The 24,481-nt window shown below is 42.8% G+C and overlaps 1 protein-coding gene across 4 annotated transcripts in view; it reads left to right on the plus strand.

Moving 5' to 3' along the window:
• The window catches only part of AOAH (acyloxyacyl hydrolase), a 184,215-nt gene that overhangs the window by 137,034 nt on the left and 22,700 nt on the right, over positions 1–24,481 (plus strand). For all 4 annotated transcript variants that reach the window (XM_007195074.3, XM_007195078.3, XM_007195079.3 and 1 more), the window contains 3 exons: positions 10,033–10,069; positions 10,782–10,856; positions 20,827–20,999. In XM_007195074.3, the coding sequence (XP_007195136.2) occupies positions 10,033–10,069; positions 10,782–10,856; positions 20,827–20,999 (285 nt within the window). The remainder of the gene's footprint in view (positions 1–10,032; positions 10,070–10,781; positions 10,857–20,826; positions 21,000–24,481) is intronic.

Consider the following 24,481-nt stretch of genomic DNA (forward strand, 5'->3'; position numbering starts at 1 on the left):
CATGAGCAAAGAAAACAACCTTATTCATATCCCACATGATAATACAACTCTCTCTTGTTGCTCTCCAGTGAAAAACCAGGAGAGGCGAGCCCCAGATTCATGAGAATGATCCTTCATGCCTTCATTAATTCTACAGTTATTTTTGAGCACCAGTCGCTGTAATAGACACAGAGGATAAAAAGACTAAATGTTAATGCATGCCTAGACCATGTTCAAGACCTGACCCCTCAATGGCTGGTTCTATAACCTCAGTGAGTCCCTTCCCCATTCTGAGCCTCAGTTTCCCTAAAATAAAGGGCTTAAACAGGATAATCAACGTCCATCCAAGCTCTATGATTCTGAAATCCTAAATCAGAGTGTCTTAGACTAGCAATCCTCAGACTCACTCCATGTTTAAGTTTTTTGTTTTTTTAATGTGGTTTATTGCTGATGTTTAATAATCAAGAGATTTTACATAAAAATCCAATTTCCTATTTATCTTAGAAAATCAGCAGTTCTGGTAAACAGGCATGCTCCTGCCTGGCAACAATGGGTTGGCACTGAGTAGTGGCCTCCCCTTCAGGTGGATCATGTGCTGTGTGTTTGGCCGAGGTTCCCACTCTGTTCCATTCACACATGGATTTAGCTACCTGGCCCCTGTGGCCATTTGAGAGTTCAACCCCGTCCCAAGTCTAATGGTCAGCAACTATTCAAGGGAAAGTGAACTAGGACTTTGATGCCCAACAGGTCAGAGGGTGCGAAAGCGAGGAATAGCTCCTGAGAGTTGACCAGGCCCTGGGCGTCCAGCAGAAGGACAGAAGGTGCCTCTGGGAGGTGTTCTAACAAGAGCAGACACGGGGGAGAAATCCGTCCTGCTCTTAGGCCTGACTGAGAGGATTTTGATTCCTCAACAAGCACAAGAACTGTCGAAGGAGCTTGTCCTGGGCACAGAGACACCACTCTTCAGGCCTTGCTCTAAGCCAGAAGGAACAGGTTCATGTCCTTCCAGTCTCCAGGCAGCTAATCGTGTTTCTCTTAGAAATACTGCCAAATGGGCTTCCCTGGTGGCGCAGTGGTTAAGAATCTGCCTGCCAATGCAGGGGACACGGGTTCGAGCCCTGGTCTGGGAAGACCCCACATGCCGCGGAGCAACTAAGCCCGTGAGCCACAACTACTGAGCCTGCGTGTCTGGAGCCTGTGCTCCGCAACGGGAGAGGCCGCGATAGTGAGAGGCCCGCGCACCGCGATGAAGAGTGGTCCCCACTTGCCGCAACTGGAGAAAGCCCTCGCACAGAAACGAAGACCCAACACAGCCAAAAATAAATATAAATAAATTTATTAAAAAAAAAAAAAAAGAAATACTGCCAAGGACCGTTGGTCGGGGCACAGCCCTCTAACGCATCTGTTAGCAGGATGGGCAGATTCAGCTGGAGAGTTGTTTGAAGTGGCTATTGTTATTATTACTTTTACAGACTTTAGCTAATATTAAGTACTGCTTAATTAGTTCAGATTGCTTTAACAAAGTACCACAGAGTGGGTAATTTATAAAAGGAAACTTATTTCTCACAGGTCTGGAGGCTCAGGGTGCCTGCATGGGCAGGTTCTGATGAGAGCCTTCTTCCAGGTTGCAAACTGCTGGCTTCTCGTTGCGTCCCCTGGCGGCATGGCAGAAGGAGAGCGAGCCAGCTCTCTGGCTTCTTCTTAGAATGGCATTGTTTCTTATAAGGGCGCATCTTCACGATCTAATCACCTCTCAAAAGCCCCACCTCCAAATACCATCACAATGGGGATTAGATTTCCATGTATGAATTGTGGAGAGAAACAAATATTTGGTCCGTAGAAAGTACATTCTCTAAGCCAGACATTATGCTAAGTACTTTACATACTCTATCACCATTTAAACCCCACAGCAAAGTTAAGTAACTTGCCCAAGGTCCATTAGCTTGGCAGAGTTTAAACTCGTGTCTGTCTCCTACCAGATACACCAGAGCATGTCTGTCCCTGCTCCCCACCATGCCATACTGTCCCCCTTTTGGATTCTAGCTGCTAAAACCACTATCTTGCTGTCTAGGACAGCCAGTCCCTGCCCTGGAGGCAGATGAATGTCAGAATTAGATACCTTGATCCAGCATTCTGTGTCAGCCTTCTTTATCAAAAGTGGTCCTCTCAGAAAGGGATAGAGGCAAGGAAAAAGTAAAAGAAGGATGAAGAGAAAAACTGCAAATGAGTATTAATCCAGGCTTAGCTGAATTCAATTATACATACAAGGGCTTATTATTTTTATACACCCTCCCACCCCATAAGATCTCTGTATTGGAAGAAAAAATGTTTTGTACCTTAAACTAACTGAGCAACTGCTACTGTATTCTTGCCTCTATTCAGTCATAACCTGAATTACATCATGAAGAAACATAAGACAAACCCAAATTGAAGACATTCTATAAAATAATTGGCCAGTACCCTTCAAAAGTGTCAAGGTCATGAGAGACAAAGAAGGACTAAGGAATCAGCCCAGATTAAATGAGGCTAAACAGACATGAAACTAAACACATGTGACCCTGAATTGGACCCTGGCCCTGGTCATTAATGGGGCAATAGTGAAATATGAATGAGGTCTTTAGTGTAGACAACATATTATACCAATGTGAATTTCCTGATTTTGATCATTGCACTATGATTATGAAAGATGTTCGCATTTAAGGAATCTGGATGAAAGGGTATGTGCAAATCCTTTGTTCTATTTTTGCAACTTTTTGTAAATTATTGAGTTTTGGAAATTATTTTAACTTTTTGGAAATCATTTCAAAATGAAAATGTTAAGACAATTTTTTCTAAAGGCACAGAGTATTAGAAGAAGCAAAGAAGTCACCTTCGCCAAACAGAAATAGGCCCTCAATAATTATTTAATGAACCCAACCACTGGGTAGAATATTTCCTCTCAACCCAAGATGTTGACAGGAGATAACAGAAATTACTTATAACAAAACAACTAGGACATTTCTGTTTGGGAGCCATGATCCAGTGTGGTTACAACAACAAAGAAAGACTTTAATACCGATTTTTGAGATGCTTGATCTAAAAGGCAAATGCTTACAGGGCTACAGGCATCAAAACTTGTTATCTCTCTCAAAGACCAAAAGTATCTCCAAGATACAACGTTTAATTATAATAGAAACTTTTGAAAGAGAAACATTTCGGTGTGACACATTTTATACAGAGGGACACATTTCCCTCCTTTTATTAGAGGACATCATTCCAATTTTTAATACTTTCTGGAATTCCAAAGAATCATTAAAGAATGGAGACATTCTGATTCCAATGGGACTATTTCTTAGGATTTATTTATGCAGACCTTCCTGGCTTCTGCTTGTTCCATGCAACTCATCCAAGTAGGAGCAAGGCATCTGACAATGATTATAATATGAAGAGTGTATGCTTTCTATTCTTCTGTTAGATCAAGATTTTCATCCTGTACCTCTTGAATCAGCACACCTGCAGAGGGCAAATTCAGAAGCAAATATCTTACACTTTTATATGTAATTGTCAATGGCAAGGGCTCCTGAAGTCCTAAGGGGTCTCCTTTCAATCGATCCCTTTTGTTTAGGACTTGAGATAAAGGACATTATAAGGAAAGCTCACTGCTCCTTGTGTTGATAGTTTAAAGGAACTTGCCGGGGTTTTGTCAGTTTCAGAGCCTCTTGGGAGGTGCCTTTTACCTCTGGTCTTCTCTTTTACTTCCCTTCCTCTCATTTTACATTTGATTTTGTTGATTTTGCCCCACCACTCCCTCTCTTTCCTCTCCAATATTGCAATAGCTCCTAGAAAACAGAAAGGTGAACAAGGCAAAGTCCCTGCCTTCAGGGAGATCATAAGTAAACAGAAAAGAGAGACAAAGAAGGAAACAATTATGGTTCTTGTAAAATAAATAGAGGTAGGTTGAGGTCTCTGGAGATAAGAGACACAGCTCTGCCTGGAGAAGGAGTGCAAAACTTCAGAGAAGATACATTTGAGCAGAGAGCCTTGCAGAAAAAAATAGCAATCCAAAAACCATGGGGAGATGGTGACTCAGTGCATAGATGCTCCAAGGGCAAAATATCTTTAGGGAAGAAGAAGAGAGACGTTCAGCATGGCTGAAGGATACTTGTGAAATTATGTCAAGTTTTGAGACCAGGAGGTAGATTAGAGCCGCTCTGGGAAGGTTGTCACATTCTTTTAAAAATATATGTTTGGGGGAATCATTTATCTAGTTTGTCACAGAAATTCAGAACCACACTTGTGAATCTGAAAGCTTTTTCGGTAGTAGAAACACCATCAGAAATTGTCACAACAAACAGTTATTAAGTTTTGTATTAGTCTATTAGTCTATTGTATTAGTGTATTAGTCAATGTATTAGTCTGAATATTTCTGCTTATTGCAAGCAAAGATTTTTAGAGAAAAAAAGGAATTTAAATTTCTCATGGCTGATTTTTTAACTGGATTACACAAACCGCACTCTTCAAAATGCTTCCTAAATTTATAAGCAAAATCTGTATTATTTAAAATCTAATTAGAGTTAAGTGGCATTATTAGATTGATTTTAGGTCAATGTATGACACTACATTTTTCATGAACTATTTATACTCTCTATAATGCATTTGGTTCCTGGTTCCGGGTATAATGGAGTAAGCAGACTCCACGCTGTCTGTCCCACTGAATGCAGCTATAAAACCTGGACAGAAGATACGGAAAAGGTATTAGAGGACGCTGGAAAGAAAATAGTAGTGGACGGAAGAAGCAAACCAGAATGAGGAGTACAGCCAAACCAGCAGTTGGCATTTTGTTGTCCTCTGGTATCTCCCAACCTAGACTCAATGCTGCCCCAAACCCAGAAGTGGACAGAGGCATGGAGAGACGGCATCAGAAGAAACCCTCTAGTTCTCACTCTAGAAGTGGAAAAGGGGTCTCTTTGCGGTGACAGGGCAGCAGTGCGGAAGTGTCTAGAATTCTGGGAGGGGGGACGGTCTCTCCAGTTAGAAGAGCTGTGCTCCCAGGAGGGTGGGGCAGATCCCCTATTGCTTATTTTCTCACTCTGTCCTCTCATCTCTAGTTAATTTGTGAGACGTGCACAGGAGAGCGGGGGAAAGAAAGTTGGGGCTTAAGGACCAAAGAGGGGAGCCCAAGGAACTAGAAAGGACCGAGGAGCTCCTAGAGAGGGAGGAGCTTGGGAAAGCAACCCCGGAAAGTTGTGTGTGAACTCCTGGGCTTCCTCTTGAGCTGCACATGCACAGATCTGATCCTTAATTGCATACCAAAGACTTTGAGACCTCAACTTGGACATAGACCACTGCCCAGGTCCCAGAATGGCCACTCAGTGGCACAGACATGAGACAAATCAGAATAACACTACAGAGACTTTGAGAGTGGAACTGACATTGAAATCATAACCTCCCAGAAGGCTAGTTAGAACTTGCCACCTGAACCAAACTGGGTGGATTGCCTAATAAGACAAAAGTATAAGGCTCAGAGTCTTATAATATCCAAGATGCCCAGGATAAAATCCAAAATTACTCAGCATATAAGGAACCAGAAAAATCTCAACTCACATGGGAAAAGAAAACCAACAGATGTCAGATGTTGGAACTATCTGACAAAAAATTTTATAGCAGTGGTTGCAAAATGCACCTCGTAGTCCTTTTTACAGGTTCTCATATAAGAACTAGATCTTATAATTCACATATTCTCATTTAAGAACTGAAATAGTCTGTTTCAGTCGTTACTAATGTCTAGTAATTGGTACCTGAAATGGGTTACTAGCTGAGATGCTGATTGCTAGCTGTTAGACCTTGAGCAAGCCTCTTTCCCTCTCTGGGCCTCATCTGTAAAGTGGGCTACCTGATCACATACTCTCAAAGGTCCCACCTAGCGCTGATGCTCTCAGACTTTGCACTTGATGTCTACGGAGTGCCAAGAGGCAGAGTTATAAGGCTAGTGATGCTGAAGCCTGAGGGCCCCTCACTTGCCTGGTAACCACATGGATTTGTAAAATTTACCAACTTGAGATATTTAACCACAATTGATTAAGACTTGTGTCTCTTTGGACTCTGGCTTCTCTTTGTGTCAGGTCTCATTTTTGTGTTTTGTGTTCTTTTCCTTAAAGAGGGTCCTCCAAATTATATAATCTTCAGAACCCAAAACCTGGATCTGCCCCTGTCCTACTCAGAGAGTTATAACAAAGATGGCATTAAACTAGAGGTTTGTTTCTGAGTCGTGTCTAGAAAGCATCAGATATTTTATTGGGAATTAGTTGCCAAGTTCTTCTCTTAGGACGTCAAGAGAAGAAGCACCTACTTATCTTTCAGTGCTCAGCTCAATACCACTTCTTCAGGGCTTCTCAGAATCCCTAACACTTGATGTTCATTACTTATGAATAACTCTAAGCCTCACAAAAACAGGGACCATATCTTTTCTATTGACTGATGTGTCCCCAGCAACTATTACAATGCCTGGCACATAGTAAGTACTCCATAAATGTTGCTGAATGAATTAAGTTAAGAAGACCTATTATACTTATACTTAAATATACCCCATGAAGAAGTTCAGACTGAGCACTTACTCTGGGCCAGGCACAAAAACAAAACCTTACAGGCTTTTTAGAAGACCGTTAAGAGTGTCTTACCAGTTGATTCGAATGTCCAGAATATGAAACACTTGCTGCTCTGGTCAACACTGATCCAGCAGTGGGAATGTAAGCTGAAATTTACTCATGAAAGACAATCAGTGCTGAGATTATGGGAAACCCTTCTTTCCTTGCAATGCACTATGCCTTATTTAAAAGGGACTGAATGAGCCAGAATTCAGACTTTTGTGGCCAATAAGGACCCTATTCTTTTCTTAATTGGGGACAGGTAGATTCTCCATTGTACCACCTTGACAAATAAATTAAAAGTCCCTATTTCAGAGTCAAAACTTTTCCATTTCTCTGAACTATTATTGTAGAGACCAGGTATGGACCTCTTAAGGGTAGCACCAGTTCTTCAGATGCTCACCTTGTTTTGCCTCATCCCACAGGCTAGAAGCTATCTTTCTCTCCTGCTTACATCTTCCTGTTCCAACTACTTTATTAAGTATTTTCTATAATAGTAGCAGCAGCCGCAACAAAATCAGCAGCCGAGAGGAAGTCTATACACAGGAGGAGAGAGAAAAGAGAGCTTGGGTGGGAGCGAGACAGCAAATGATGATGGGGCTGGCAAAGGGATAGCAGAACGACAGGAAAGGGGGACTAAGAAGAGGAAGTGACACGGGAATTACATAAACTCATTACATAATCTCATAAAACTGAGATTTCCAAAAGGAAATGGAAATCGTGGAAGGTGCCACAACTCGAGCAAAGAAAATTCTGTGCTCCTGTTATAAACACCCACCAGAAAAAATAAACATTTGGGTAAGGAAGAGTGGGCACTTCCTCTCTCCTTGGGCGGATGTCTGTGATTGCTACTTTTAAATCCACCGCAAGCCGTTGCCATTGGCCTGCCGTCTTTGCCCTTAGCAGCAGAGGGATGTAGGGATGTGGGTCCAGAGAGGGGCTGCCCATGTGGCCTGCCGTGACAGGTTTCCATTTCCATTTTCCTCAAGCTCTGTGGGTGCTCTACACCTCACATTCCCAGTTGTACTCTGGATAATGAGGAAAAGTATTGGCCTGACCTGGTCCTTTAATTTTTTTTCCCACTCATGGCTTGAGCTTTCATTAGTTTTCAGTTCTCATTAAGAGAAAAATCAAAGAGTGAGAATTAAACACCTCCTGATTTATTAGTTTACTGAAAATGGGAAGATGAGAGTCCTGGGGCTGGCACTGGATGAAGGGCCCAGATGATGAGATGAGTGAGTGATCGTAGGCTCCCGATGGCTGCCCTCCTTCTCTTCCCTCTTGGGAGCAAGAGGGAACCATCTCACACCCAGAAATACTTTTGAGTCTCTATGTTTATGACTCGGTGTTGTGAAATCTGGCACCTTCTCTGAGCCGAGATAATAGGCTCAAATCACATTGAGTTTTCTGGGTTTGGTTGCATTAAACCTTTCACCAGTGCTTGGTTATGTGTCTAACCCCACAGATGCTAATCCTCAGGTATAGAGGCTGTGTCCAACTCATCTGCTCATTCCCTACTATGTGCAAGGCACATGGCAAGTGCTCAACAAATGAATGGAGAGGGTGAATGAATGCATGCATGCTGAGATGAAATGACTGCCCTTAATTTGTATGTCTGTGTGCATATTTAATACTACCCCGCCTCACTACAAAAAGGAAACAAAGACAGTATGATGATTCCTAAAAAAAAATAACCATAGCATTACCATATGGTCCAACAATTTCAGTTACCTAAAAAGTAGGGACTCAAACAGATACTTGCACACCAATGTTCATAGCAGCATATTCACGATAGCAAAATGTAGAAACAACCCAAATACCCATCAGCAGATGAATGGATAAACAAAATGTGGTATGTACATACAATGGAATATTATTCAGTCTTTAAAAGGAAGGAAAGTCTGACACATGCTGCAAATGGATGCACTTTAAAAACATGATGCTAAATGAAATAAGCCAGACACAAAAAGGCGAATATGGTATGATTCCACCTATATGAGGTACCCAGAATAGTTACATTTATACCAACAGAAAGTAGAACGGTGCTATCAGAGGCTGTGGGAGGGGTATTCTCTAATGTATACAGGGCTTCAATTTGGGGTGACGGAAAAATTCTGGAGAAGGGTAATGGTGATGTTTGCACAACAATATGAATGTATTGATACTTAACGCCACTGAATCGCACACTCAAAATGGGTTAAAATGGTTACGTTTATCTGTTGTACATTTTACCACAATAAGCAAGGAAATAAAGCGATATTCATTTATCGTACTAACATTCCTGAATCAGCCAAGAGAACGTCAGTGCTGCCCATAGAGCTTGCGTCTAGCTGTATGTGGAAAAGGAGGCAGTCCCTGCATGGTGACACGGTTTTGAGGGGACATGGGCCAGCACGCTCCTCATGGGTGTGCACCGCCCTTTTTCCCATGTGGATCTGCCGGAACACCCACTGGCCTTCCCCCCAAGCTTCCAAGGCTGGAAGTTACAGGAAAATCTTCTTTGCCCCTTGAATTGTACCACCCATCTGAGGATTACCCACTAATTGCTGCAGACTATCTTCCAAGGGACAAAGAAACAGTAAACCTATTTGGGTTCACCCTTTCTAGACACCCAGTCTAGAGAAGCACTGTCACACAAGGAACCAGAGCTCAGCCTCACAGAAAGGACTGAGTTTGAATTGCAGCTCTCCGAATGATTAGTTGTGTGGCTATGGGCAAGTCACTTTAAGTGAGCTTCAGTTTCCTCATCTATAAAATGGGAATACTACTATGCCTACCTCGTACAGCGGTGCTAAGTTCTAAATGAACTAATAATATAAGTGCTTAACAGAGTGTCTACAGTAAAATGAGTATTCAATAAATATAATTTTCATATAGGAGATGCATGACAGGTGGTAACAAGGGTGGGGGAAGGATGGTTATGCATGTCACTACAGGAGCTGAAATATTTCAACTCTACAATCTAAACCTTACGCAGGCCAGCCAGTCAGGAGGAGCCCCAGGAGTGAGTAGGAATACTGGCAGGCAATTAAATGGGCATTTCTAGGGAGATGGGCAGTTCTCAGATAATCCTTTTTACTGTACCTCTCATCCCTCAACTCATTCCTTAATCTTTGGGTAGTTTCTGTCTTTGCTGATAGATTTATACCTTTTTCTCACATCTACTAGAAAGTGTACCCATTCATGCTTAGGAAATGTCTTGAAACCTGTGAATCTAAAAATTTTAGGATTATGTTAATTATAATGCCAAGCAAACAGAAGACCCATTAAGGAGAGTTGCAGGATGAAGTCATTCCCATCAGCATGATGGTTTGCATGACCTTTGAGTGTACAGTGATGCTTCTTCCATGATTTCAGTCAACCAATCAAACTCTGATACTGATTGTGCTGAATTGAACTTACTAACTTTAATTATTTTCTTAATTTTAAGGTGCATCTTCCCAAAGCCTGGAGAGATTTATAGAAAGGTAAGTGGAAGAGGGAGGGATATAAGAAGTTGTTTTTAAGTTAGGTTTCTATTTTGAAAAATGAATAAAAACTCTCTGTTGTTACCCAGTAACCACTTATACTGAGCATCCGTAATTTGTTAGTCACTTTCCATACACTGGGAAGTTGTCACTTCTTGGGCCAGTGACCATAGGAAGTGATTAATTTACATGTGTCCATAAAAATGCATACAAAGTGGGTAAAACTTAGGTCTGGCCAAAGTACTGTTTCTTAATCCTGCTTTATGAACAAGAAAACAATTTTGTGCTTGTATTGGACTTAAAATTCAGAAGCAAGGCCTTGGGTGTCCAGAATAGAAACCTTGATAAACCCTTGATTTTTCAAAGTTGACCACAGGTCCACAGCGGTAATAATGTCCTACACGTCTGGACACAAGTAACTCAGATAACTCACCTGTGTTTATTCATGACAAATTCTGTGAAAGATGCTATAAAGATGGTAGTGTGTCCCCCTACGGGAGACTTCAATCTACTCTTTTAGTTCTATGCATTTATGTGGTCTTTTCCTAATGGAAAAGTGGGTTAAAATTTATAGAGAAGAAGAGGGGAAATGGGAATGGTGATACTGGAATGAAAGAAAAATAGCAAAATGTTACCAAGAGGATGGTCATACAAAGATTCACAGCTAGGCTTCCAAGTGTTTGACATTCAGATTCCATCTACGGGTTCTCAGTTTGTCTAGGAACCAGCTGTTGGACCAACCAGCCATTGTCATATATGCCATGATTGGAAATGATGTCTGCAAGAGGTGAGTTACTGAGAAAGGTTTGGGAAATTCTTTGACTCTGTGTTTCCCTGTCCTCTCAACTCAATCCACTCCATTACAGTACCTTCTGCGGAGCTGAATTGCCCTATCTTAGCAAGTCCTAGACACATGTGAAATCAATAAAACCAAGCTGCAAAGCAGAAAGACTTTAAGAATATCTGACCCATTAATTCTTTGCTCTGATTCATAACAAAGGAGTGTGTCATGATCAACTCTGAGTTATACCACAAGAAATATGCTAATGCTAATCAAAAATCCAAGATTGAGAGTCATGGCTTTTTAAATAAAATAAGGCAAAATCACAGCTATCTCATAAGAACAGCATCCTCACTCATATTCTGATTTACTCACCCACGTGGTCGAGACAGCATAGACTTGGAACTTTGCAAAGAAACTGCGCATAATTCACAGCCAATCCTATTTATGCCCATGGCCCATCGTAAGAAAGTAGTTTTGCTAAACTGCTAATATCAGTAGTGATTTCAAAATGTTGAATGCCTTCAGTCCCCCACAACATTTTGGAAGGCTTCTCGAAGTCTGTGCATACCCCTAAGAATATGCCGCACATGTGAATGCCATCTGTCCTGTGATCATGGCCAAAAAGAAAAAAAAAAAAAAGGTGAGATCAGATCTAAAACAACTCCCCAGTCGCCACCCACCCATCATTTTAGTAAAACAGAAAAGCAAAGCCAAGAGAGGTGACATGACTTGCCCAATTAATCGACTGATGGCAGAGCTGGACTCCAGCCCCAGAGGTGCTAGAAGCAGGCCACCCTGTTCAGTGCCCACCTTTTGCTTTCTCGTACTTCACTCACCAAGTTTCTAAGCCTGTGCTAAAAACATGGTTCCATGTTATGAACGTGTGTTTGCCCTCATGGATACCTCCGTGAGAGCTCCAGAACTCTTATGGTGAAGGAGGTGTAGACCTAAACGGTGAAGTGAGTTCAGGCAGGAGATACCACACTGCGATCCAGAGATACTGATATGCCCTGCCTTGGCAGCCCCTAGACTGGTTTACTACTGTCCGCAGAACCCCAAGTCTTCCAAGGCTACATGCTGGGGACCCAAGGTAGCTCTGTAATGACCCACCTGGAACTCTCCAGTAAATAGCAAACACCCCCAAAACCTTCCATGAGCCAAGAGCCACACCACTCTCTATATCAGGTCATCCCCACAGCAGCCCTAAGAAGCAAATGTGATTGTCCCATTTTACAAATGAGGAAATTGAGGTTCAGCAAGGTTAGGTAAGGAACTTGCTTCTGCTGCTATTGAGTGGCAAAGCTGGGAGCCCAACTGGGTTCTCTGACTAAATTCTGTACTCTTTCTACAGTCCACACTTGCCTTATTTGCTTTCCTTTATGAATTCACTTTTAAAGGTACGTATTGACCACCTATGAAATGCCAAGCTGTGTGCCTGGCTCTGGGGTATGATGGCAAAGAGGCCACCGTCCCTGACTTCAAGGAGCTTATGGAAGGAGAAGAAATGAGCTTCAACCCCCAGTCCCATCACAAAACAGAACAAACCTATGATCAGATCAGCCAGTGCCCCTCCAACCTCTGGGTCCTGTCCCGCTGGAGGGGACAGAGAACAAGCTGGTTATACTGCGTAAAAAACACTGCAGAAAGAGTCTTTTAGTCCAAGAGCCCAAAATCCCTGAAACTGCACTTTTTCAGCAGAAGCTGTACACGCAGGGGCCCCTCCAGCCCAGTCCTGCTCTTCCTTTTCCAAGGAGCCAAAGGGCAGGCAGACATCAGCCAGAGACCCATGCCAGCCTCTCTCCCCGCCGGGGATCCGGGCAGAGAAACAGCAAGCATTTGGGTGAAAGAATGGAGTTGGCAGTGTGGGATGTCCCCACGGTGCCCACTTTGCAACGTCCTGTGGAGGGGTTAGAAAAATAAAGACAGATGGCAAGTATACCTCCCCATCTGCCAGAATGTCGAGGTGGAGGAGATTACCCCAAATGAGCAAAGTGATTTCATAAAAGCTCAAGCCAGCAACGAATTGCATAAGTCCATCCTGAAAAAACTTTTAGGATATTTGCTTGACTTTTCTCTTCTCTTTTTTTTTTTACAACAATGCTAGCTTTTACCAAAATAATGCAGCTATGTGCTTCTTTCTCAATTCTCTAAACAAACGTAGATAATAAATACTTGCTAAATGAATGAAGGTCATGATTGCAAGATAGCTTTTAGCATCAGGAATTCAAGAAGAAAGATAAAATAGACAAACCTAGCTTTCTTGTTGTACCTCTACTCAATTTGGCCTAAGCTAACCCAACTTCCTTGGGCTTTTCCTATCATTGCCTTCAAAAGCTATAGAATGTGAGTGACACAGAAGGAGAAAAATTCCTGGAAATAGGGCAAGTATGAGTGAGCTACAGCAGCGGAGGCTTGGGTAGCAAGGGCAGCAATGAGAAACGGGAATGGCCTCAAGAATCTCAAGTCATAAAGGGCGATGACAAACCTTCCCCAATATCCGATTACAACATCCCTGAAAAGAACATTGTAATTACTGGAAATGTGATAAAAAAAAAAAAATAGAAGCATCTAACAGTAGCCACAGAAATGGACTTGGTTCCATTTTTTATAGTGGACCTAGACATTATAAACTGAACATTTTTCACCTAATGGAGAGAGCCAGGGCCGCCCTACAGAGGTTGTCTGTGTCGCCGGCTCCCAAGTGTTTTTCTGCAATGCCGATGTTTCAGATGTCACCTAGGACAGCTGGTCAGCACTGCATTAAGAGGAAGCAGTCAAGATGCTGATAGATCACAGACTCCAAGGAGCCTGAACTGCCAGGAAACAATCCATTCTATCCAGTCAAGGGTAGAAAACCAGCGGAGAAGGGAATGGATAGAACTCCCGCTGCTCGGAGGAGTCTTCTCTCCCAGCCTCCTCAGTGAAGGTGTGGGTAGCCAAGGGAATAATGAGTTTCTCAACCAGCCAGCATGTTCCAGGCCATATCCTCTTTTAGGGGACCCAGGATCTCTATGCATCGGGTAATGTGGGCCCGTTGAGACCCCACCCCATTCCCAGTCTATGTCAAGATGCCTCCTCAAGGAGGTTGGGTGGGAGGTCAATAATGTGATTACAACTGGGGGGCCTGAAGCAAAGGGCTACCTCTATTACATGGATGCTTCAAAAATACGAAAGCTAGCTGTGAGTGAAATCTGAGCACTCAACCACAGCAAGTCTCTGGGCTTTCACTCTGGTTCTGGGCAATGTTTTCTGCAGAGGCTGTTTGCCTTCTTCCTTGAGAGGGGGGCACCCCTGCCATCAGCCATCAGTGAAATCTGGCTGGAACACCTGCCATGGTAATGAAATGATCGCATCTGGCCCTGCACCCAAGTCATGAGGCTTACCTTGCGTGATCAGGCACGATTCATTAGGACAGGGACAGACTCTGAGCCACCCCAAAGGCGAGGCTCTCTATCTGTTCCAAGCCCACCACGTGTTCCTGACGTGTGAGAGCGTGGTGCTGGGCACCATCTTCTCTCCCATTATTTTCCTGGAATGAGCGTCACGTCTCTCAACCTGTCTTTCATGGTTCTCCCCTGTAAGCCCTGCACCCTCAACCCCTCTCCTCTCCAGGACTGACCGGCATGAGCTCACCGGTGTGTGAGGAAGGGTGCAGGGCACTCCCGCAGCAGGCAAATGCGGGATAGCAAAGTGAACCTGACATGGTCTCCAGAGCACCTGCGTGAAGAGGTTTAGACACTTTCAGCTCAGCCCATTCAGCCTTTGACAGCAGGGAAGGCCTAGGAGGTGTTTCCCAAACCACTGGGACTCTTTGGCCCTGAAATACTAGTGCTAAGTCCCCTCAAAAATCACCAGAGGAGAAGGAGTACACAGACCAAATGGTGTTGAGAATTTTTCAGGGACAGGGTCAGAGGGACCATCTATGGCATCCAGAGGAGATGACCCACCACCTGTCACTCAGACCCTTTTGCCCTTGCCTGAACTAAGAATTGGTTAATTTTGCTATACACACTACAGGGTTTACCTGACAATGCGCGTATGTAAATTATCTAGCTGTACGTGAGGGAGCAAAGATGACTGGAGAATGTTCCAGCAGAAACACCGAGGCTTCCATTCTTCTTTTTTTTTTTATTTAACTTTTTATTTTATATTGGACTATAGCCGATTAACAATGTTGTGATAGTTTCAGGTGCACAGCAAAGCAACTCAGCCATACATATACATGTATCCATTCTCCCCCAAACTCCCCTCCCATCCAGGCTTCTGCATAACATTGAGCAGAGTCCCCTGTGCTATACAGTAGGTCCTTGTTGGTTATCCTTTTTAAATATAACAGTGCATACATGTCAGTCCCAAACTCCCTAACCATCCCTTCCTTCCACCCGGGAACCATAAGTTCATTCTTTAAGCCTGTGTGTCCATTTCTGTTCTGTAAATATGCTCATTTGTATCATTTCTTTTTAGATTCCACATATAAGCGATATCATAGGATATTTCTCTTTCTCTGTCTGACTTACCTTACTCAGTATGACAATCTCTAGGTCCATCCATGTTGCTGCAAATGGCATTATCTCATTCTTTTTGATGGCTGAGTAATATTCCATTGTATATATGTACCACATCTTCTTTATCCATTCCTCTGTCGATGGACATTTATGTTGCTTCCATGTCTTGGCTATTGTAAACAGTGCTGCAATGAACACTGGGGTGCATGTATCCTATCGGACCATGTTTTTCTCTGGATATATACCAAGGCTTACGTTCTGATTTCACTTAGCAATTAGCCATTTTGGTTATGCTTGCTTAATTTGTGAGGTGCCCTTTCATAAATGCAAATTAGCTGAGATTCTTTGTTTAATATCAGGGTTGTGTCTCTAACTAAAAAATAATCATTAAGTAGGGAGTATGGGAGAGTTTGCTCCATCTTAACGCATCTTGCCTTTAGGTGGCTGGAGAGTCTTAGCTCAGCATCATTGCTTTGTGCCAAAGAGCTGTTGTATCAGCAGAAGAAAAAAGGACCAAAAAACCCTGAGATGCCAAGGCAAAAGTTAATAGCTGTGCATTCTAGCTTTACCAATGACAGAAGACAGGATATAGACACCCAACTTGCTTTGTTTCACCCCTGCTGTCACACTCCAAACACACAGTGAAGATAAAACCTGGTTACTCTGAACCTCGTTCTCCTGGTCTGAACAAATGCACAAGGCAGCCTGAATCCCCTTCACAAACTGGGGTCCTTCTAGGGCTTCTGTGCACCTGCACATCAAGCCAAAGCCTTAACCAACCTTTGGCCCCTAGCAGGTCGGCAACCTATTCTCAAATCCTTCTGAGTGCTTTTTATGCAGGCTGGAGAGCTTTTTATTCATAAAGTCGTATAATTTTTCCCAAAGTAATGAAAAACATGAATATAGCATTTTATTCTACATGCTGGGGTCTTGTAAAATGGGACAGCTCTTTCTCTTTCCTCCTATCTCTCTTTCTCTCTCTCAGAAAGTCCAAGGAACTCATGACCCAGCGTAGAAGCACATACACCAACCACACCGAACGCCCCAAACGTCAGACTCGCTCCACCTTTTCCTCTGTGCAGTGACATATTGCTTCTCACAACCTGGTCCGTGTGACCTTCACACCCATAGTCAGCCTGTCACCCTTTGGACAGCAACAACATGAAAAGTCATTTTATTTCACTAAGTGAAATAGGTGGAGGGGAAATGACATAAAATTACCATGTTTTCTGCCCCTCCCATTAATATTTAACTTTCTTCCTCATTTTAGAAAGAATAAAAATGATATGAGAACCCCTTTCATTTTGACTGTTTCTCTGATTACAAAATAACATCTGTTGTGAGAAGTTCAAATAATACAGGTCTAGGAAGTGAAAGTTTCTCCAGAATCACTCCCTACCACCCCACCACCACTGCTTAGAGCTAACCAATGGAGATGTTTCCTGTATTTGCAGCCAGATTTTTCCTATGTAAGTTCTAATTTACAGACTGATTAATATCCATTGAAATGAAATAATATTATGCTCACTGCTCTGTAATTTGTTCTTTTCACTCAACAATACTTTTTAGCAGTCTTTTCCATGCTAAGACATACAGATTATTCTTTAAAAAAATTGTTTTATTGAGGTGAAATTCACATAATGTAAAATTAAGCATTTTAAAGTGAACGATTCAGTAGCATTGAGTACATTCAGAATGTTGTGCAACCATCACCTATATCTAGTTACTTCATTCTTTTTAATGGCTGTATAGAGGTTTACTGCATGGATCTACTATAATTTATATAGCCAGGCTTTTTAGCTTTTCCCAATTTTATTCTTTTTTTTTTTTTTTTTTTAAGTTTTAAATTATTTATTTATTTATTCTTGGCTGTGTTGGGTCTTCGTTTCTGTGCGAGGGCTTTCTCCAGTTGCGGCGAGCGGGGGTCACTCTTCATCGCGGTGCGCGGGCCTCTCACTATCGCGGCCTCTCTTGTTGTGGAGCACAGGCTCCAGACGCGCAGGCTCAGCAATTGTGGCTCACGGGCCCAGTTGCTCCGCGGCATGTGGGGTCCTCCCAGACCAGGGCTCGAACCCGTGTCCCCTGCATTGGCAGGCGGATTCTCAACCACTGCGCCACCAGGGAAGCCCCCCCAATTTTATTCTATTCCAAGAAATGTTGTCATACTTGTATGTACATTTTTGCACATTTGTGGAAATGTTATGATAGGACAACTTCCCGAAAGAGAAATGTCAAGGTCAAAAGTTAAGCCAACTTCAAATTTTGACACATTCTGAAAATTTCCTTCCAAAATGACAACACCAATTTCCATTTAGGAGCAGCTCCCTTAAAAGTGACAATAGTGGATACCCCTAGGGGCTTCTTTCTGTCTCCTCTTCCCATGTCTCTTGTGTCTCGGGCCCAACTTGTGAGTAATGAACTTACTTTTTCTGGCTTGGCAGCTGTATCAAACTCCCTAGGGCTGCAGTGACAAAATATCACAAACTGGGTGAGTTCAAACAACAAAAGTTTATTCTTTCACAGTGTTGGAGGCTAGCAGTCCAAAATCAAGGTGCCAGCAGGGCCATGCTCCCTCTGAAGTGTCTAGGGGAAATCATTCCTGTCTTTTCATCCTTCTGGTGGCTCCCTGCAATCCTCAGCATTCCTTGGCTTGTGGCAGCATAACTTCAATTTCCACTTCCAGCTTCACATGGCCTTCTTCCCTATGTGTGTGGGTCTCTCCTCCTTTTTTTTTTTTTTTTTTAAGATTTATTTATTGATTAGCTGATTGATTGCTATGTTGGGTCTTCGTTTCTGTGCTAGGGCTTTCTCCAGTTGCGGCAAGCGGGGGCCACTTTTCATCGCGGTGCGCGGGCCTCTCACTATCGCGGCCTCTCTTGTTGCGGAGCACAGGCTCCAGACGCGCAGGCTCAGTAATTGTGGCTCACGGGCCCAGTTGCTCCGCGGCATGTGGGATCTTCCCAGACCAGGGCTCGAACCCGTGTCCCCTGCATTAGCAGGCAGATTCTCAACCACTGCGCCACCAAGGAAGCCCTCTCCTCTTCTTAAAAGGACACTAGTCATTGTATTTAAGGCCCAACCTAATCCAGTATGACCTCATCTTAACTGATTACATCTGCAGAGACCCCGTTTCCAAATAAGATCACATTCTGAGGGATGCTATTCAATCCACTCCAGGATCATTAGGTAAATCTGGAATTTTAAGGACTTAAAATAGAAAATAACTTATAGCATGATTCCATTTAGGTTAACAACAGGCAGTTTAAAGCCTAAAGAGAATTCTATTTTCAACTCCCAGGTTAATGCAGGTTAGTATCTTAATTCAAATTTGATATGTTCCTGAAGGCTTGTACAAAAGTCAACAGTGCAAAAAATGAACAATAATAGACTTACATATTAAAGCCAAAAAATATTCTAGAATCCCTATTTATACCTTGCCTTTTTTTCCCTGTATTTACATTTATTGATTCAATCCTTTAATCATTTATTCAACACATAGTTACTACATGCAATGTTCTGTTCCAAGCACTAGAAATACAGCAATGAGCAAAACAAAATCCCTGCCTACATGGAGTGTAGTTTACCTACTACAGCTACTAGTATAGTTCACAGTACTGAGCATTTGGCCAGGTAGCAGTTTCAAAAATAAAGAAAATGGGTAACGTGAGGTGTGGTCATCTACAAACACTGGCATTAACACTTCATCCTGTCCTGGGAGAAGCAAAAGAAATGAGACATAGGGAAGAGCAGACAGTAGAGGGTCTCAGTGCTAAGCCACAGAGTTTGAATTTCATTCTGTAGTAGATAAGAATCATCAAAGTGTTTTTTAATGGCAGGGAAGGAGGAAAGGTTGTATTAAACAATTCAATAGAAAGTACGTTAGTATTATGTTAAACTTGCCAGTCACTTAGGTTCTGGGCTTCATCATTGCCCTCTGAAATGCTATTATGTAAATTAATTAGCCACTCCTTAGTTTTCTTTATTCCCTTAAACCTTTTTTTGTTTGTTTTTTTATTTTTTGAATTTTATTTTATTTATTTATTTTTTTATACAGCAGGTTCTTATTAGTTATCTATTTTATACATATTAGTGTATATATGTCAATCCCAATCTCCCAATTCATCCCACCACCACCATCACCACCCCCGCTTTCCCCCCTTGGTGTCCATACGTTTGTTCTCTACACCTGTGTCTCTATTTCTGCCCTGCAAAGTGGTTCATCTATCCCATTTTTCTAGATTCCACATATATGTGTTAATATACGATATTTGTTTTTCTCTTTCTGACTTACTTCACTCTGTATGACAGCCTCCAGGTGTATACCTTGCCTTTTAAACATAACAAGAAAGAAAGGAGGAAGGAAGGAAGGAAGGAAGGGGAAAGGAAAGGAGGAAGGAAGAAAGGAAGGAAGGAAGGAAGGAAGGAAGGAAGGAAGGAAGGAAGGGAGGGAGATTTAAATGGAAGTTTCAATGATGTATTTCTAGTATTTTGTACAACCCTCAATTTTGTTCTTTTCCAAACCAAATGAAAATAAGACAACCAGCTTAAATTCAGTAAATGTCTAATTGAAGCTAAAGATTTGCTACTTTCACTTATGATTTACATCTTGGTCTTAAATTCTTTGATTTTAGGACTGTGCTCTTATAACTACTTTCAGCACTTCCTTTTTCTGTTTTCACTAAGTTTATGGAACAAGAAGATAAAAATATAATTTAAAATTTCACATATCCTCTATAGAGCACATGCACTTCTATATAGAAAAAGGCAGTGATGCAAATTGGAATTATCTGTTGACAGATATTGTTGCAGGGATATAGCCTGGAATAGCAGTCTATCAGGAAATTCATGAAAGTTCAAATTCATTGTAGAATGGAAAGATGTAATGTGGACACATAATGTCACTTCATTTCTCAGTGAAATTTCATTTCCCTGACTGTTATATATGTGAAAAGTTTTAAAGACCAAGTTGCAGAGCTCAAAGTGTCAAACAAATAATAAACAATACCAGACCCCTTTGATTCTGTTAACTGTATGTAACAGTCAGCATAGGTGAAATTATGCTGCAGGAACAAACAGCCCCTAAAATCTTAGTAGCATAAAGCAATAAATATTTATTCACTCACACTACATTGTCCAGCAGGGATCACCATGGAGCTCTGTTCCAGGACTCAGACTGGTGAAGCAGCTGCTTTCTAGAACATTGCCCAGACTCATGGCAAAGAGAAAGGGCATCCTGGAGGCTCTCATACAACCAAACATGACACATGTCACTTCTGCTCACAACTCATAGGCCAGACCAGTCAATGGCCCACCCAACCACAAAGGAGTCCAGAAACCAGAAATATTTTGCAAATAACACCAATAACTATTTTGTGTGTGTGTGTGTGTGTGTTTTGGGGGTGGGTCTTATATTTGCATGCATTTATCCTATAATATACTAAAATATTTTCTGTTTCTTTTGTGAACAGGAAGATTGATCCCGTCCCAGACATGACCACTCCTGAAAAATTGTACTCAAAGGTCATGCAGACTCTGCAGTATCTAGATTCCCACCTGCCAAATGGCAGCCATGTGATTTTATATGGCTTACCAGATGGAACCTTTCTCTGGGATAATTTGCACAGCAGATATCATCCTCTCGGTATCAGTTTGAAGATGTTTTTACTCTTTAACAATGTCAATGTATTCGTAGTTCAAATATATGTAGTTCAAACCATATAGGAATACACCTAAAATGCCACCAGAACGGTGAAGGGAAGAGCACCCAGGTACAGGATCTAAAGGTCAGTATCCAAAGGTGGCCAGAACCAGATGCAAAGTCAGAAAGGGCAGATGTATTTGGCAAAGAATTAGGACAAACTGAAAGGTAAGAGTTTAAAACTCCTTCACTGAAGGTGAAATCTAGAAGGAGCCAATGAAGCCCAAACAAGAGATAGGAAGGAGACAAAGGGAAGGATTTCTCCAAACCTCAGTGGCGAGTGCCCCCTAGTGGCCAGGATTCTAATGACGTCTGTGCACCCTGGTGGCCAGTTGGAGTTCTGTAGAACAGGGTCCTCCAGAGGGCTTGCTCCCTGCTTCTACACTCTCTTGGAGTCCTTGGCTCTGAAATGCTTTAAAGTTCCAAGAAATTTCTAATAGAATCTCTAGCATGCCAGATGCTTCACAAACATTGTGAAAGTAGTAGTAATTCACCTTGGGAAGGGCTGCCATGCTGATCCTTAAAACAATTCTGTGAGATAAATGTTTCTATTTATTCCATTTGATAGATGAAAAAACTAAGGCTCAGAGAAGTTGTGTAGCTTGCCACATGTTGCACAGCTTATTGTATATGCAAGCTGGGTGTAGCAGGGCTCTCCTTCTGTGTTTCAGGGAAGAATGTCCTTCCAAAAATACTTATTATATGCCAGGCACTGTTCTAGGCACTGTGTAACCATCAGTGAACATAATAGTCAAAAATCTCTGCCAACATAGGCTTATGTTACTGTGGGAGAAAGACTCCAAAAGTCAGAGGATGATAAGTGTTACTACAGAAAATTAAGCAGGGAGGGAGGATGGGGAGTGCTGGCCTCAGGCCTCTCTGACAGGCATCTACAAGGAGAGGCCTGGGGACCATCCCCTCAGCCCCATATCGACAGCACCTGTGCCAGTCTCTCATGGAAAGGGGCTGCCCTTTCCCTGGTATTGCCATAGCCACCTCCTTAGACCAGCCCAAGCGACAGTGCCCAGGTGCTACAGTGTCCTGGAGGTCCAAGCAGTTCCTTATGAGTCAGGTGAGCAGTTCAGAGGGGGAAGACCTGAAACTCCTTCCTTTGTGCCCTCCTTAGTGGGTAGAGGTGGAGAGCTTTCCCTTGCATACATAACATCCTTGTGTCTTTTCAATCCCCTCTTGTCCTCCTCCTGTAGTTCCTGTTTAAGCCAACCTCCCTACCAGCTCCCTCAGGAAGTTCCACACCACCCCACATAAGAAAAGAGCAGGGACCCTTTAACCAGCTCTCAAAGGGCTCTGACCCCTTCACTGGGGTCCCTTCACTGGGGAACAATGGAACATGTCCACATTCCAGGCTCCCCACCAATGAGACTGAAGTCATTTTCCTCTTGAATTATGAAATGTGCCACAAATGTTATTATTCCAAGGAAACACTGTCCAGACTCTTATGAGGAAAGCATGTTCCTCCTATTCACACGGCTTTGACCACACCCTTTAGAAATGATAACATGATCACACAGTGAACTTGACTCCATTCTGGGCTGCCTTGGACATGTGAAGGACAACCAGTTGGGCTGATAATGTCTCTTTGAGCCATTTGGGGATGAAAAGTTCAGCTCCCCCAACAGATGTTCTCAGACTCCTAGATTTCTCCCATGCTAAGAAATGCTGGGGGAAGGGAAGTTGGGAGCAGGGGAGATGTGCTCCCAATTTACTCTGTCACACCAGTAGGGACTTGACTTTGGGTTTTCTGACTTTAAATCCCATTCCCTTTCCATGAACTGCGGTTAGACTGCCTCCATAAATTTTCTCAGATATGCCAGGCCGTTCCCTTGACTCAACCATACTATGTAAAAATGACTCCACGTAATTTGGAAGAGAGCAAGGAAAGGAAAAAGGTGATTGATCAGGGGACTCAACCATCACTTGGTGGATTCTCTTGGCCAGTGGTTCTCATCCAGGGGCAACCCACCCGCCCATTATCATATCACCCCTGGAGACAGAGTGCTACTAGCATCCAAGGAGTAGAATCCAGGAATGTTCCTAAACATCCTACAATGCACAGGACAGCCCCCTACGACCGAGAATGTCGATAGCACCAAGGTTGAGAAACCCTGCTCTAGGCTTTGCGTTATCCTCAGCTGGCCTCCCTGCAGCCGCTGACCTAGACTAGCACTTCACAGCACAAGAGCAAAAGGTGGAACAAGTGTGTTTGATATAAACAACTCTAGTTTGGGAGTAGGGGGAATCCAATTAGGGAGAAAGTTCTAACCACCTAAAATTTGTTTAATGTTTTTCAGTTACTATTCACATCCTAAATTATCCCTGCTGCCTGGTTGCCATGGGAAATAAATCATAAATTCCTCAACGAAGCATCAGGGTCCTTCCTAAACAGACTGGGGAAGTAGGTGGGATTTACCCAGCATCCTCATTCCTCCTCTGGCAGACTCCTAACTCACATAAGATGAGAAGCTTGAACAGGGGGCTACTGCCCTCTCATTGTCTCCATTCTGCCCCTGCTCCACATCCAATCTCTGAATCTTCGTTCCCACAGACAGGAACCGGCAGTGAAGCAGGTTAATGCTAGCTCAGCCTCAAGGCTTGGTTGCTCTGCCCAGGTTAGGGTGGATCTCATCTTAATCAATAGCCACGCACCTGAGTCTGATTCCCGGGGCACTGTGCTAAGGGTGGTGCAAGCAAATAAAAGGGGTTTTCCATTTATTCTGCCTTTGAGCCTAGAAACATGATGATGCTAGTCTGTAGACTTGACTTTAGCCCCCCTTAAGGATTAGGAAAGAGGCCAGGGAGCAAAAGGGGTCGGGGGAGAAGCCCTGAGTCAGAGATTACATTCTCTGCTGCCTCAGTAAACAGGTGGGAATTCAGCCTGACTATTCAGGAAGGTGAGGGTTAAATGCCACAGCATCAGATCTGCAGGTAGTGGAGGCCCAGAACAAGAATCGGTGTCTTGCTGACTCCTGCTGGGGAGGAAGGGGCTAGCATCATTCCTCTTAGCCTTGTCTGTGAGTCACGACACAGTCACTGCCTCACTGCCAAGGGCTGTGACAGTCCCACAGTCTCTACCAGCAGTTAAAATTCCTGGTGAGAATGTTTTGTCTTTTTGAGAAATTACCAGAAAGTAAGTCTCACACATTAGGATTATGCATTCATAGATCTTTCAAGAAAGTTTATGTTTGACCAGGGATGAGTCCTCTCAGGCACAGTCTATGAGGAAGGCAATCTTTCCATTAATATGTCTGAGATAACTATTATGTGCTTTGAGGGTAAAAATGAAGCTAAGATGAAGGCCTTGTCCTCTAAGGAAAGGACAAATAGTATGTAGATCCTGACAGTGAAATTACCGAGGGCCAATGACACTTTTCTAAGCCATATACATTCAGGGAGCTATCCAAAGGCTT

Source organism: Balaenoptera acutorostrata, chromosome 7 (genome assembly GCF_949987535.1).
Source record: "Balaenoptera acutorostrata chromosome 7, mBalAcu1.1, whole genome shotgun sequence".
Taxonomy (NCBI): Eukaryota; Metazoa; Chordata; class Mammalia; order Artiodactyla; family Balaenopteridae; genus Balaenoptera; species Balaenoptera acutorostrata.